The following is a 16,978-nucleotide window of genomic DNA, read 5'->3' as shown; positions in this document are numbered from 1 at the left end:
GCCTGTCGATCTCACGCTCCATCCTTCCCTCACTCGTGAACAAGACCCCGAGATACTTGAACTCCTCCACTTGGGGCAAGGACACCCCACCCACCTGGAGAGGGCAAGCCACCTTTTTCCGGTCGAGAACCATGGCCTCGGATTTGGAGGTGCTGATTCTCATCCCAGCCGCTTCACACTCGGCTGCAAACCGTCCCAGTGCATGTTGCAGGTCCGGGTTTGATGGAGCCATCAGGACAACATCGTCTGCAAACAGCAGAGATGAGATCCTGTGGTCCCCAAACCGGACCCCCTCCAACCCCTGACTGCGCCTAGAAATTCTGTCCATAAAAATTATGAACAGAACCGGTGACACAGGGCAGCCCTGGCGGAGTCCAACATGCACTGGGAACAGGTCTGACTTACTGCCGGCAATGCGAACACAGCTCCTGCTCCGGTCATACAGGGACCGGACAGCCCTGAGCAAAGGGCCCCGGACCCCGTACTCCCGGAGCACCCCCCAAAGGACACCCCGAGGGACACGGTCGAAAGCCTTCTCCAGATCCACAAAGCACATGTGGACTGGTTGGGCAAACTCCCATGAACCCTCGAGCACCCGATGGAGGGTATAGAGCTGGTCCAGTGTTCCACGACCGGGACGAAAACCACTCTGCTCCTCCTGAATCCGAGGTTCGACTATCGGTCGGATTCTCCTCTCCAGTACCTTGGAATAGACCTTACCCGGGAGGCTGAGGAGTGTGATCCCTCTGTAGTTGGAACACACCCTCCGGTCCCCCTTCTTAAATAGAGGGACCACCACCCCGGTCTGCCAGTCCAGAGGCACGGTCCCCGAACGCCACGCGATGTTGCAGAGACGTGTCAACCAAGACAGTCCTACAACATCCAGATACTTTAGGTACTCAGGGCGGATCTCATCCACCCCCGGAGCCCTGCCACCGAGGAGTTTGCGAACAACCTCAGTGACTTCAGCTTGGGTGATGGATGAGCCAGCCTCCGAGTCCCCGGTCTCTACTTCCTCTTCGGAAGACGTGACTGAGGGATTAAGGAGATCCTCAAAGTATTCCTTCCACCGTCCGACGACATCCCCAGTCGAGGTCAGCAGGCCTCCACCCGCACCGTAAACGGTGTTTGTGAGACACTGCTTCCCCTTCCTGAGGCGCCGGACGGTTTGCCAGAATTTCTTTGGTGCCGACCGATAGTCCTCCTCCATGGCCTCCCCGAACTCCTCCCAGGCCCGGGTTTTTGCCTCTGCGACAGCACGAGCCGCGGCTCGCTTGGCCTGCCGATACCCGTCGATGACCTCCGGAGACCTACAAGCCAGAGTGGCCTGATAGGCCTCCTTCTTCAGTCTGACGGCATCCCTTACTTCCGGTGTCCACCACCGGGTTCGGGGGTTGCCGCCACGACAGGCACCGGAGACCTTGCGACCACAGCTCCGAGCAGCCGCATCAACAATGGAGGCGGAGAACATGGTCCACTCGGACTCAATGTCCCCAGCCTCCCCCGGGACATGGGAGAAGCTCTCCCGGAGGTGCGAGTTGAATACCCTACTGACAGAGGGCTCCACTAGACGTTCCCAACAGACCCTCACAATGCGCTTGGGTCTGCCAAGTCTGTCCGGCTTCCTCCTCCGCCAGCGGATCCAACTCACCACCAGGTGGTGATCGGTTGACAACTCTGCCCCTCTCTTCACCCGAGTGTCCAAGACACGCGGCCGGAGGTCTGATGACACGACAACAAAGTCGATCATTGACCTCCGGCCTAGGGTGTCCTGGTGCCACGTGCACTGATGGACACCCTTGTGCTTGAACATGGTGTTCGTTATGGACAATCCGTGGCTAGCACAGAAGTCCAATAACTGAACACCGCTCGGGTTCAGATCGGGGAAGCCGTTCTTCCCGATCACCCCTCTCCAGGTGTCACTGTCATTGCCCACGTGGGCGTTGAAGTCCCCCAGTAGAACAACGGAGTCCCCGGTCGGTGCACTGTCCAGTACCCCTCCCAAGGACTCCAAGAAGGCCGGGTACTCTGCACTGCTGTTCGGCCCGTAGGCCGCCACAACAGTGAGAGACCTGTCCCCCACCCGAAGGCGGAGGGACGCGACCCTCTCGTTCACCGGGGTAAACTCCAACACGTGGCGGCTGAGCTGAGGGGCTATCAGCAAGCCCACACCAGCCCGCCGCCTCTCCCCGCGGGCAACACCAGAGAAGTGGAGCGTCCAGCCCCTCTCGAGGAGATGGGTTCCAGAGCCCAAACTGTGCGTGGAGGTGAGGCCGACTATATCTAGTCGGTATCGCTCAACCTCCCGCACAAGCTCAGGCTCTTTCCCCCCCAGCGAGGTGACATTCCATGTCCCCAGAGTTAGTCTCTGTGTCTGGAGATCTGGTCGCCGAGGCCCCTGCCATCGACTGCCGCCCAGATCTCTCTGCACCGGCCCCTTATGGATCCTCCTGCGGGTGGTGGGCCCACGGGAGGGCGGCCCCACGTCGCTCTTTCGGGCTGTGCCCGGCCGGGCCCCGTGGGGTAAGACCCGGCCACCAGGCGCTCGCCATGGAGCACCCATCCCAGGCCTGGCTCCAGGATGGGGCCCCGGTGACGCCGATCCGGGCGACGTGAACTGCCTTGATTGTGTCGTCGTCATAAGAGGCTTCTGAACCGATCTTTGTCTGACCCGTCACCTAGGACCTGTTTGCCTTGGGAGACCCTACCAGGGGCATGAAGCCCCCGACAACATAGCTCCCGGGATCATTCGGGCACTCAAACCCCTCCACCACGTTAAGGTGTCGGTTCAAGGAGGAGGTGCTAGATCATGTAAACGTTTGAGAGTATAATCTAGTAAAACTTTCCCCCGCAAAAAAGTATACTTTCTTTGTGTATTGCAGTGGTGGTTGAGAATTGTGGTTGTTTTTTAATCCATGTTCTTTATTGCTTGATTGTAAAATGAACTATGGGAATATGGGATGTCATTTCTGATTCATTTGAAACAGTTTTGGATATTATCTAAATATGTTTCAATTTGGGGTCTTAAACCAACCCGAGATATTTGAATTGTGTTGCAGAATTAGAGTAAATCAGACACCAGAAGCGTGTCACCAGAAGAGTGTCAGCTTCACAAAGAGCCCAGATACTCCAAAGGGTTTAGAAACAGCTTGAGTTTTAATTAGGGATCATTTTAGTCAGGCGTTTTCGAGAAAATCTGCCGGAATGAATGCGTTAAAGCAATGATTATTACTTGTATTATTCAAATATACATAGATTAGCATATTGCCAAGTTTGTTACCTGAAAAAAACAACCCACTTCTCCCTCCTCACACTAAATTGACCCTTCTCCCAGCATGCTCCTCCATGTTACTGCCAAATCGATACGCCGCCACTCGCCTCCTCCGCACCTCCTCCGCGCCCCGCTGTAGATCCTCGTGCTTCCAGTGATCGGCTTCCAGATTGTCCCCAAATTTCCCCAGACCCCCTGTTTATCTGGGCTCAAAACATAACCACATACAAATCAATCCTCTTCCCATCAGCGCAGTGTTTGTTACAGCTGTCGGTCAGGCCCCTAGAAAGCTACTTCTTGGTGGGCGCCAACAAGATGAAAATTGCAGCGTTTTTTTTTCCCTTTTTTCTTTGGACTTTGATCGTAGCTGCAGAGATATCTGAATATGTGTGTGCACTAGTAGCCCTGGAGGAGCGTGTTTTCTTTCAGATTAGCAGTGCTTTTGCCTGGACTACATAGAACACACTGTAAACAGTTTATGCTCGGGGCTCCATCGCACTTCTGGGGAACAGAGGAGGGAGGAACAAGGGCATCGCCACGAAACGGCGCTCTGCCAAAGATGAAGAACCTGATGAATACAAAATATGTAGTGAATACAGGGAAAATAAAATAAAAAGCCCCAAGTAGCAGGCATCTTTTCTGTTGCTGTTTTCTTTGTCATTGAGATTCAGATATGTTGTAAATATATAAACCCTTGTGAAAAATTTTGACTTGTTGAGAGCTAATTGTTACGACCTCTGAGGCCGTAAAGGCTGGAAAGTCTTGTTTGTTTGTGAACCTTCTGTATTTGTCCAATTGGGCTGTGGAATCCCCTCTTTTGGGATCGGTGGACTGCTTTCAGACCTGGCTCCTTCATCCTCTGTTTCGATTGGTACGGCGCCCTAGAGTCTGGCCAACTTTCTCCACCTGCAGCTGGCACACATTAAAAGGACCCGCCTTCAGCACCTCCTGGTACTCCTGGCTGCTGGAGCTGTCAGTGAACAGCAGGACACCTGAGCTCTGGGTCCCCAAAATGTAGTGGTGTGACTTTGTATTTGGGAGACACTTGAAGTCCTTTGTGACTTAGTTCAGAGACTGGTCTTGTTTAGAGCTGTTAGTTCATTTTGGTGTTGTTTAGTTTTGGTTGTATTTCTTAAAAGTCTGTTAAAGAGCCTCTTTTTGCTTAGCACTCGTAAATATCATTTTTGTTTTAACCAATTATTCCTTTTAAGTTGATGTGTTACTTTAGTTTTACATCTTGGTATCTGTTGTTAGCAGATCTGGGTAACACTAGTTTTAGCCTACTTTTCATTTTAAGTGTATCCTTTGTTGAAAATATAAATGCAGGAAGTAAATTGACTCCAGGAAACAAACTTATGATCTTCTTGTAATATGTAACAGCACTGACATGTATGCCACTGTGCCACAATTTAGGACACGCAAAAAACCCACCAACGATGTTTTTTCTCTAGTGTATCGCTTGATGAGTCCAACAATAACTGAAGTGAAAGTATGTTAAATAGCTGTAGTCATAATATTGTGCTCTTGAAAGAATCAGGGCAATGTCTGTTGGTAATTTGTCATCCTGCAACTTTAAATTCCATTAAATATTCGTCCTCAAGTTCCACATGAAATTAGAAAATGTATTGTATAACATGATTATTCACGATTTTTACTTTTTAGTTCATCATCATGAATTATTTCTTCATTGTCTATTACGTTCTGTTTTGGGGTAATATTCTTCTCCGTGGATGGTTAGGATCAAAATGAAAAGAAAAAGAAAAATGTTATTAGTTTTGTCTTTTGAGGAGGAACTGGAGTGCTAAAACTGACACATTCTGGTCTTGGTCTGCGTGAAGAGTATCTTTGTGCTATTATCCACTTAATTTTTCCTCAAATTATCAAAAGCTCATTCCAAATCCTCGCCAAGGCATCAATGCTGTAATATAATAATGGGATGAAAGTGTAAACCAGTCCGCTGGAGCACCACAAACGAAACACTCAGACAAACGCTGGTCATTAATGTGATGCTGTTTCTGAATTAGTGTCATCTTGATTTAAAAATAAACAGACAGTGGTTACTGGGGAGATCGCATTGCTTCGCCTGACACTGTAATCAAGACCAAGGAAGACCATGAAGAACTATAATGTACAATTTCACATGTAAAAAGAGCCTACCTCAGTGTCACTCAGTTCATTCTCTCTTTCTCCAACACCAATTTCCTTTCCTTTATATGGTTTAAATGCCTCCCTTTTGATTGCTCTGACCTCAGCACCCTTTTAAATACAGTATTCAAGTTTCCTCTTTTGTACATGACTTCAAAAGACTTAAAAAATCAATCAATATAATAATAAAATATAATTCAAAAAATACTGACAATAGCATTGCTCTCTGAAGAAAACATTAAAGTAGCTTTAGTATATTTTTACCATACCACTATTATTTTTAGTGATGGGCAGATCTGTACCAAATATAGATATATCAATTCTGACAGGTATTGACACAATGAATTATGCTTAAAATGTCTAACAACACATTTAAAAAGTGTAATAGATAGTTTATATTTTAAGTTTTCTGCACATTTACTTCTGAAGTTGAAAGAAAAAAAAAATCATTGTAAATTATAGGTAAATTTGCATTTTAGTTCAAAACTTATTGGTATTGGATTGATATTGCAACATTTTCCATTCTATTACTTAGTTTCGGTTCGAATCAAAAATCAGTGTTATTGCCCATCACTAGAATTTACCCTTGAACTATATAACTTCTTTCTAAATAAATAATAAATGTAACAATACTATTTTCAGGCTCAAATTATGACAGAATACCTTTCTCTGAACAATATGACTATACTCTATAATATGTGTAGATATTCACTTTTTTTTTTTCAATATTGAACATGTATAAAAGGGTTATTATCCTGCTTTGTAGTAGACAGATTCAGTGCCTTCGTTTCCATAATCATTTTTCAAACACACACTATAGTTCCACCATTCATAGCTTGCTACATTGTTGTGATATCATACTCCCAACAATACAAGTACCTCTATTTTTATTTCCTTTAAGCCTCAAATCACAGCAGACGGATGTTTTAACTGCCTCTCGAGAGCAATGTCTGTCCTCAGCGCCGTCGACTCCCATCGATTAATTAAACTCACCATGAAGTGCAAAGAAGCCAGCACTGACCAGCCCTTCTTAACTTCAATAATAGACTGTTTCAACCTCTCCGTCCGCCCCCGTCTGCTCACTGTTTTTCTAATCTATTCTTTTTCACCCCAGGTCGTCCATTACTACAGTCTATATTGAAGTTTTCCCTCCAAACAACCAAAGCCCGCCTCGATTTCCAAGGCAACAGTACAGCCTGGAAATCAGCGAGGCTATGAGGACGGGGGCCACGCTGCTTAATCTACAGGCAAGTGAATGAATGAGTGTGTGTATGTGACCTGATCAGCCATAACATTATGACCACAGAAATAAAGAACGACATTTTCAAACCACTTTCTCTCCATTTAAGTCAGGCGTCTGCAAATTGTTCCCACTGCAAAGCTACTTTTAAACAACAAAAAGGGCAGCGAAAATGGAGCTTGTATAATATTTGTGACACATAAACCATGATTAGTTGGTTAATGCACAAAAGCAGACATCTAAAGCATATTGGATTGGACATGCAGAGGCATATGTAATTAATAATCTCAAAAGTTTAGTAAAAGTGATAAAGCCTTCGGGGAGATACTTCAAATGGGATGAAGAGCTATTCCCAAGTTACATTCTGGTGTGAAATATCTGTATTTCGTAAAGATGTAAATTACTCACAGTATATATCATGAATCTATGCTCTCTGATTTTACTGTTGGCTGGTTGAAGGCTGTCTTTACCGTCCCGAGGGGTAAGATGGTTTGCAGCAGCACCGACGCGTACAGAACACTCGCAGCAATCAATACACAAAACAATACAATACAGATTAAAGTGGTTGATTAAAATGCCAATGGCAGCAGGAATAAGAGACGTCTTGTACCTGTTTGTTCTACATTTGGGGGCCCCATATCTGCAGCCAGACAGAGCTTGAACTCGGCCCATTCAGGGTGTCTGAGGAGATCTGTTGGCTGAAGGTTATTTATTCCCTGCACAAGGAGCAGGTTGTACAAATGCCACACAGCAAAACGGGTCTAAATAGTGGCGTTCGGTCCAGTTTGTGCTCTGGTCCCGGTCTGAAATGCGCTCTGCTGTGTTTCAAAACTTTGAGCCAAAATCATACTGTGGATGTGTTAAGAAATAAAGGACCAACAAACACACAGACCTGTTGCAACAGCGTACATTCAAGTTAATGGGTTATTAGGGGCTAAGCATTTATAACTCTTGATTAAATTGACTGACTTTAATCATGGGCGGTAGATTTAGATGATTAAAACTAGTATTATTTTGAACAACATTATACTTATTATCATTGCTCTGGTGCAGATTCTAAATGTTGTCAACAGTTTACAACTTTTAGGTAAGTTTTCAGACTGAATCAAAATGTAGTCCAAATTACACTGCATTTCAATAAGCAACGTTTTTGATGGACGCAGGGCTGATCGGGGTAAATTTAAAAAGTTGATGCTGTGGTTTGGGGCGAGCTGGGCCGGATCAGAGAATGACAATATCGCGGGACGCGTTGGAATAAAACCCGACCTGTGCATCACTAGAGAGCACAGTCTCAGTTTGGGGAAAACTGACTGTCAACTCGCTCAAAGCCGTTGCCTCTCCTCTCCTTACTCAGCCTCACACTCTCTCGCTTATTTTGCCAGTGATAAACAGTTAAACACCCGTTTAATCAAGTGTTAAGGTAGTTTCAAAAGCAGAGCCGTGAGAATGAATCTATAGTGGACAGTTCAGTTGAAGCAGCGGCGCTGCAGCAGTGAATGTACCGCGCACTCGGACTGAACCAGAACCAGAATCAGAAACAAACATAGGAACATCACAAACATAGGAACTTGCTTTGGCGATTCGGTGCAACATAAAACAATGAACCAAGATAAAACAACCTGTATAAGTAAAACAAACAACAAAACAATTTAAATCTGCTATAGGATTTTTTTAAAAAGACGCTTACAATGTACACAAAATTGACAGTTGAATTTACAGATGTAGTGTAAAAAGTGAACAGTGCAGTGCAAGTGAATAAAAGAAGCTAAGTTTGTTATTTGAAACATAAAACATCAAAACAAATTCTAAAATGTATTTAATCGAACAGATTTAATCTAATATTCAGATGCATATTTGAAACTGACTTTATTGTTTGGTCAAGTCAGTGAGAGAATCGGGGGGACACTGTCACCATTAGCCGATGATCCCCCCATGATTTACGCCTATGGTTAGGCACTTTTCAGGATCTCTACCCTGTTGGTGTGCCCAAAATGCTTTGCAAACACGACTGGACTGAGTGTGATTATAGAGTCTGAGGTCCACACTACACGACTGGACTGAGTGTGATTATATAGAGTCTGAGGTCCACACTACACGACTGGACTGAGTGTGATTATATAGAGTCTGAGGTCCACACTACACGACTGGACTGAGTGTGATTATAGAGTCTGAGGTCCACACTACACGACTGGACTGAGTGTGATTATATAGAGTCTGAGGTCCACACTACACGACTGGACTGAGTGTGATTATATAGAGTCTGAGGTCCACACTACACGACTGGACTGAGTGTGATTATAGAGTCTGAGGTCCACACTACACGACTGGACTGAGTGTGATTATAGAGTCTGAGGTCCACACTACACGACTGGACTGAGTGTGATTATAGAGTCTGAGGTCCACACTACACGACTGGACTGAGTGATTATAGAGTCTGAGGTCCACACTACACGACTGGACTGAGTGTGATTATAGAGTCTGAGGTCCACACTACACGACTGGACTGAGTGATTATAGAGTCTGAGGTCCACACTACACGACTGGACTGAGTGTGATTATCGAGTCTGAGGTCCACACTACACGACTGGACTGAGTGTGATTATAGAGTCTGAGGTCCACACTACACGACTGGACTGAGTGTGATTATAGAGTCTGAGGTCCACACTACACGACTGGACTGAGTGTGATTATAGAGTCTGAGGTCCACACTACACGACTGGACTGAGTGTGATTATAGAGTCTGAGGTCCACACTACACGACTGGACTGAGTGTGATTATAGAGTCTGAGGTCCACACTACACGACTGGACTGAGTGTGATTATAGAGTCTGAGGTCCACACTACACGACTCCGAATAACAACCGAAGACACGTTTATCATACAAATTACAATCAATAATAATTTATTATGATAATTGTATAATCCATAATAATTATACAGCGCAATTTATGAATGCTTTATTTAGCCTGTTGTGTTTCCTGTCTTTCCATTGACTAAACATCATTATATGTCGGTGTAATCCCTCATTTGTCCAGGAGTGTTCCATTGTAGAAAAAGGTTCAGTTGCAGTCATCTGGACTCAGTTTAGAAAAAGCTAGACGTTTCGACTCTCATCCAATATTGACATTGACTCTTGGATGAGTCGAAACGTCTAGCTTTTTCTAAACTGTGTCCAGATGACTACAACTGACCATCATTATAACTGGGCAACTGCAGTATTGCTAACTTACTCAGGACGATCTAAAATGGACATTAAAGTTGTTGGGCATGTTTCCCTTGGATTTTATCAAAGAAAAACCTGTGTCATTTACATTATTTATGAGGCAGACGTGAGCTGCACCGCGCTGAGAGGAGAAAAGAGAAGCAGCCTGAACTGAGTGTTTATCGGTTCAGCTCAGGTTTTATAAAAGTAGTGCGTGTCCCCTTTCTGTATTCTTAATCGGATTTTCAGGCAGGAATATTAAGCATATGTCTCGCTGTCATTGTTTGTGCATTGTCCTTTGCAAAGACAAAAACAGAAAGTTTTAGCCTGGACTTTGTTTCCAACGTCTCCTCCGCTCCTTCTAATTGGCCGCTGGGCTCAGTCAGTGAAGATACCACTGTGTGCTGCCCGGTGGTCGAGTGGCACAGCTCTTGCCGCAGTGTCGTTCGATTACTGCATGTCCTCCCTTCTCTCTCGTCCCCCATTTCACACTACTTTCCTGTCAATAAAGCCTACAAACATTTTTTAAAAACAAAACATGCCGCTGCACTGGAGCACAGCCAAAATCAGGCTTATAATTCAAACGTGTTTGAAGTTTGGAGTCTCGTCACGTCTTTTTGCGGTCCACACTTCGCTATTCGAACCCGAGTCTAGTTGTAACTGGTCCACACTGCGGGACTGAAGCAGCTGCAACTGACTTCAGCTAAAAATAACTGAGAGTGACTAAGTGGGACTGAAAATGATAAGAAAATCTGGCTAAAAGTCGTGTAGTGTATCCCCAACTTTAGTGCAAAGTATTGACATGAGCATCAAAGGTTGGATTAAGTTCAGTATCTGGGGCATTTAAGAGTGACACAATGTCATCTGCAAATTGTGATATTTGGTGATCCGTATCCGTATATTTGTTTACAGTACAAACAGAAGTGGCGACAGGATTCAACCCTGAGGCACTCTCATCAGCCAGCCCTCTTATTGAAAGACTCTGTACTAAAATACTTGCCTGAACACATAGTAGAAAAAGCTTCAGTTGTAGTCATCTGGACTCAGTAAAAAAATAGACGTTTCGACTCTCATCCAAGAGTCATTGTCAATAAAAGAATTTAGGTCGAGAACTCCGATATTTATACTATTCCTTAACTCCTCTTTCAAAGCTATTTTTGTTAAAAAAAGAAAAACCTTCTTTAAACAGAAACGGAGGTCTAAGGTTCAATCTTCCTGTAGTCTACAATGGGATCCTGAACCCGTGGAGAGGTAGAGGACCAGGACCAGGACATTTAAATGCTAATCAGGTACTCAGGTTGGGTGAGCCAGGGTCTCACGAAGACAAAGGGGAGACTAATAGCCCATTAAAGGGTTGAATAGGCTCGGTAGATACCAAGAGGGTAAGTTTCTGTTGAAACAAACAACTCTTTCCTCTTCAGGAAGGCTCCTCCCAATCGGCTGGATTTACCACAGAATAGTATAAATATCGGAGTTCTCGACCAAAATTCTTTCATTGACAATGACTCTTGGATGAGAGTCGAAACGTCTATTTTTTCTAACTGAGTCCAGATGACTACAACTGAAGCTTTTTCTACTATGGAACACGCCTGGACGAATGAGGGATTACACCGACATATTTCCAAGAATTTACTTGCCTGAATACAATTAAAAGCATCAAGACATCAGCTGCCTGACATAGGCCAATTGGAGAGGGTCAAGTTTATTGACTCAGAAGTTCATGCTGGAGTTTCCCGAAATTTGTTAGTCATGGTACTTTTACTTGGTTGGTGGTTTTTCAGTGACTTATCAATATCTTGTTTATGTATATCTTATATGGATGCAAGGGCTTAGATAAATATAGTACAGCCACTCCACTTGCCTTATTGATCGATATTGACCACTGCAGACCCAGAGCCCCCCACAGGAGCTGCAGTTTTAAAATGTATCTAAAACCCACCACAACGAGCATATGCCTACCCATTGTCCTTTTTTGGAACACTTCCCAATATATCTGCCATGATAGCAGATATATTGGGAGCTGCCATGATGAAGAGATAATATATATTTCTCCTCACCTGTCAGTGGTTTTGCTGTCGGCTGATCCAGACAAAAATGTGCAATTAGGTTTTCTAATTTGTGTGTTTTCTATTTACTTTTGAAGGCTGTCGATCGGGAGCGAGATCCAATAGCTTATGAAATTACCAGCGGAGATCCTCGTGGACATTTCCAACTCCAGCACAAGTAAGTATTTATACACATTACAGGCACCATCTGAGAGCAGTGGCACACACATTTCTCATTTGTGAAATTGCGTTTGAGAGAGGAAACAGCCTAAAGTATTCCATATTATGCAGGGCCTGGCTCAGCTACAGGCTACATGCAAATACTCAATATTTAAAAGCCATGTTCTCACATTCACTCATTCTTTTTTTCATTTATTACTCATTAATAATGTAACTATGACCACAAGCAAAGCACCTGTGTCGATTTTTTTTTATTTTTATAAATAATGCTGTATATGAATAAATAAATACATACAATTGGTTGTTGTTCAATATATTAGTTCAGATATTTTTCTTTTGAAGCTTCTCCCAAGAATAAGTTAGTGAATCCAGTTAAAATGTTGTATTTGCAAACTATTAAAATGGAAGTAAATCTTGACACAACTTGACAAAATTTCGAAATAATTTATAATAATTCAGTGGTGTGGTTCAGCTCGGAATTTTGGCTTCACTATTTTCATTTTTTGTATTATTTAATTGTTTTTGCTGTCATTGTAGCACTTTTTTTTGGGGGGAAATGTTGGCTTCTTAAGCAATGTACAGTAACTCACCACTCACTTGTCCAAGCTATTTTATCTTTTTTAGCTTCACAATTTTACAAACTTGAAAAATGACCATCAGAGGAAAATGTTTGGTTGCCCTTGTCAATAGGGTGTGGTTTTGATTTACTTTATTTAGTCTATTTATGTATTCGACACACGGTTAAGACATGACAATACGCAACAGGACATAATCAGACAAGCCATGACACAGTACAGTATAAATGACATAAAGGTATGTAAGCAACCTGCAGATGACCAAGCTTTGCCCTGGTGAATGCCGGACATTAGACTTTTCGTTGCTGATCCCTCACCATCCCCCTTTTTGGAAGTCCACATACCTTCAGAGATTTACAATGTTTTTTGCCACAAGCAGATGTTTGGTGCTCTGAATGTGGATTAAGCTTCAAAGTCACATTGCAACAAATACAAATGACTGAAGAAATTTGGATGAAAATAGTTTTGACCATGACATTTAAAAGCCTATCAGCTGAAGTCAGAACTCTCACTGGATCAAATGTGCATACACAAGATGCTCTGTTGCCGTATGACTCGTCGTGTGAACATTCAACCAGTTCAAACTATCCTGCACGTTTTGGGAAATTCCAGCTCCAGCTCCAGACCCCCACCTCTGTCAGCAGACTCACACACTAACATTGAACGTTTGTGCCAATAGAGGTTTGGGAGAACCAGGGAGAAGAGAGATAAGATTGGAGACAACACTTTCCAGAGGAACCAAGGAAGCTATCTTCACTCTCTCCTCCATAAGTAAGCCTGTGCCCATCAGCGTGATGTGAATTGGACTGAAACACTCAAGCGAAGACATTTGTTGCAACCTTTCAAGTCTACAACAAATTTAGATCCCGGATAATCTTCAAATTGGCCTCATCTGTGGCTCAGTGCAAGTGCTTTCTCGTCAGCGGAGGAAAGCCTCAGAGCCAAGGAATATTCAGATCAAGCGGCCCTCATCCGTTGTTGAGCAGCCTAAGAAGAGACAACCTCCAGAGACAACCTTCTGTCAGCTATTGCCCTAAGCTGGATACTCAGGACCCCACGGCAGAATCCACTGGTTTCTGGTTGTAGCTCAACCACACATTTCACAATTTGACTGGTAAGATCATCTCGGTATCAACTTTAAATCTAACATATCATTAGATAGATATAGAACAATCGTATCTAGTGTCTTCACCTGTAAATAACTCATTTGCATATTACATATTCATATGTCTATTTTTGTGCTCACTACTTCAAGTTCTATACACGCTCACTCACTCATGCACACTCTCAAATTAATAATAATAATGAACTGTATAAATGTTTATATCTAGTGGTCACTACTTACTTACTAATAAGCCATTCTTTACGTTGTTTCTTGAATGATTGAGTGTTCCAGTTTGTTCAGCCCTTGACCGAGCACATTCTGTAGTAGCACACTAAAAACTAGAAAGTCTCTAACCTTAATGACCATTTTAATTTGTTGTGTATTATTTGGTTGGGATCATATTCTCGATCCTAGTGGAAGTTTGCAAAGATATCCCCAGTATGCCTCTGCTGCCGGTGGGATCATACTACAAACCTTGAGATTGGAGGGCGTTTTGACACATCAAAACAAGAGAAAAACCTCCTGATAAGGCCTTGTATTGGGCCCAGCGTTGTCAGCCATTGTAAGCCCTGTGCATTTCATACACGTACACCTCTAAAACAGTTAATCCTCCTCCTCTCTGCCCCGCTGCTGCTCATATTGGCACGGCACCATTCTGTTTGCCATTGTTTTTGAGCCAAATTTGTCCCGTTTTCAAACACCACCCCAGTTCAGCTGGAGAGCACCCAGGCATGCTTCAGTCTGCGGCGTATTTGTAGTGCAGGGCTGGCATACGCTCATCAAGCAGGAGAGGAAAAATAGCCCAGCGTGAGAACAGCATGATCGCGTGAACAATGGCTTTGGGCTATTGGATAACTTTGGCACAAATATGATCTTGATTTTTGCTGCCATTCTTGTGCGGTACATATAACAGGCACAAAAGGTCTGTGTATTTTTGTTGAACAATTCATCCTGAGGCATCTTAAGGGCTATTATATATAATGAATATGTTTATTCATACAACTCAGCGGACATGTTTAAAAGCTTACAAGTTAAAGCAACAATGTCGTTAGACCTTTTGACTATTTTGAAAGGTATTTTACTTTTTTGTATTTTAATTTATTTAGTATTTTAGTATTTTTTTTTGTGTGTGTGTTTTAAATGTAATTCTGTTGTGTTTAAAAGAGAAGCCCTTTGGAACTTGTTTAGAGAAGCACTATACACATAAAGATTATTATTATAGAGTGTGTAGATTTTCATTGGCAAAATGTAAATCTAAAATACCCTCAGTGAATGAATGAGAAATCAAATGCTTGTCTGTTGTCACGTGTCTCTAATATAGTAATATATAAGTAAATAATAAGTAAATAAGTAAAATATAAGTTATAGGTTGGACTTAGATTTTTTTGGATTGGGGATTTTACATAAGATTGGAACTAAATGACATTACCGTATTTTCCGGACTATAAGTCGCACCAGCCAAAAAATGCATAATAGAGAAGAGAAAAAAACATTTATAAGTTGCACTGGAGTATGAAATGCGGTTGCAAGTGTGAAAATAACAAATAATATCACATATAGTCGCTCCGGAGTATAAGTTATATAGTATAAATATAAGTCGCACCCCGGCCAAAACTATCAAAAAAGGTGTGACTTATAGTCTGGAAAATACAGTATTTTGTTTTTCAATCCAAGCCAATAAAAAGTAGAAAGGACATAATGAACATTGCTTGTCTTGGCTTATAAGTAGATGTGCATGAATTTGATTATGTAACTAAAATATTGAATAGTTAATTATAAAAATATGTACTGTCAATCTAGTCATTTACTTTCACAATAGTTTACATTTGAACAATTTACTGCAGCGATGCAAGAATTCAGTTAAAATATGAGTTATGTTCAATGTATTCAGAGTCGCTGCTTCCATTAAGCACATAATGCACATTGCGAAGGGCATCTAGTGCTCTGAAGGGCACCAACCTGACCAGGCAGTTTGGACTGAATGACTAATGGCTATTTATGCTGCAGCTATACTGTTGTTTTATCAATTAAAAAAGGAGCTTTCAGTAGTCTGTTTTAGTTTTATCAATTCAAACTAGGACTCAAGTGTTGCCTCTCTCTCCATATGAGGTTTGAGATGCCAAAATGGTTCAACTTCTTCTTCTTACAAATGTCTAAATCATGTTTTCATAAATTCAACAGAAAGTGTTATTAGTTTGCTGCATGTAGTGTTTTCTTGAGCCTCGATCTGTTCTGCAGAAGAGCAGGAGAAGGGCTTTGACTGATGCTGCAGCAGGGGCGGAGCAAGGAAATGTAGGGACTGTGGGGGGCTCTCATGATAAACATAATGAGTGGCAAAAAATATGATATCTAAAATACACCAGAATACAGAAAATGTCATGATTTTTGTTGAAAAAGTCTTAATTTGAGATCCCAGATTGCACTTAGGATAGTGATTTATGCATGACATTTACATAAGAAATAGTCACCTTAAGGTTGTATTACAGACACAAAACCCCTATTAGTACACGTTCAAAGTAGGTTAGGGGGGCACAACTGAGCATTTCTGATCCAGGCCCCCAAATGGCTTGCAGCGGCCCTGAATTTATTATAGATCCAGCTGGTGTACATTTGCACATTTCACAAAGACACAGAAACATCACTGTTCTTGGGCTACTGTTGCAAGCACATCCCAAAGTAAATCCCTATATGATCATTAGCTTGGTGCTAAATTACCCGTTATGATAGATAAACTGCACTTGTGGGTGCTTTGGCCTTTATGCAGCGTTATCAACCTCGACATATGTTCTCTCTTGTGGTTCACACAAAGAAAAATGCCCATTTTTATACACACAAACCACTGCTATTGTCCCCTTGTTACTTCTCCTGTACAAATAAAACTAAAGTACATGCAGGGAGCTGACAAGATGATACAGATTTTGTGTTTTCATAATAAATTGACTTGGTTTGAAGCAATAGCCAAATCTCACTGCACTGTTCAAACGCATTATTTGCTGTTTTTAGTCGTTTTTTGTCGTTGTTGTTGTTTTTTTTTTTTTTTCAAATGTCCTGACAAGCCTATACTGCTATTGCTATTGTTCTGTTTGAAATAACTATAGAGTTGCACTGAAATGTATCAAAGGATCATTGTCTCTGCAGTTTCCTTCTACTTACGGGATTGATTTTATAGTTGCACAGAACAAGACGCAAGAGAAAATGTATAAAGTGACAAAAGC

General features: G+C 42.7%; 1 protein-coding gene across 1 annotated transcript in view; it reads left to right on the top strand.

Moving 5' to 3' along the window:
• Positions 1-16,978, top strand: part of pcdh15b (protocadherin-related 15b) — a 265,006-nt gene that overhangs the window by 129,685 nt on the left and 118,343 nt on the right. The window contains exons 17-18 of the mRNA XM_072456250.1: positions 6,531-6,663; positions 12,002-12,081. Of these exons, the coding sequence (XP_072312351.1) occupies positions 6,531-6,663; positions 12,002-12,081 (213 nt within the window). The remainder of the gene's footprint in view (positions 1-6,530; positions 6,664-12,001; positions 12,082-16,978) is intronic.

Source organism: Eucyclogobius newberryi, unplaced genomic scaffold, assembly GCF_026437365.1.
Source record: "Eucyclogobius newberryi isolate DKJ021-1_F unplaced genomic scaffold, fEucNew1.0.hap1 SCAF_20, whole genome shotgun sequence".
NCBI classification, from domain to species: domain Eukaryota; kingdom Metazoa; phylum Chordata; class Actinopteri; order Gobiiformes; family Gobiidae; genus Eucyclogobius; species Eucyclogobius newberryi.
This window is presented reverse-complemented; position numbering and strand designations above follow the sequence as displayed.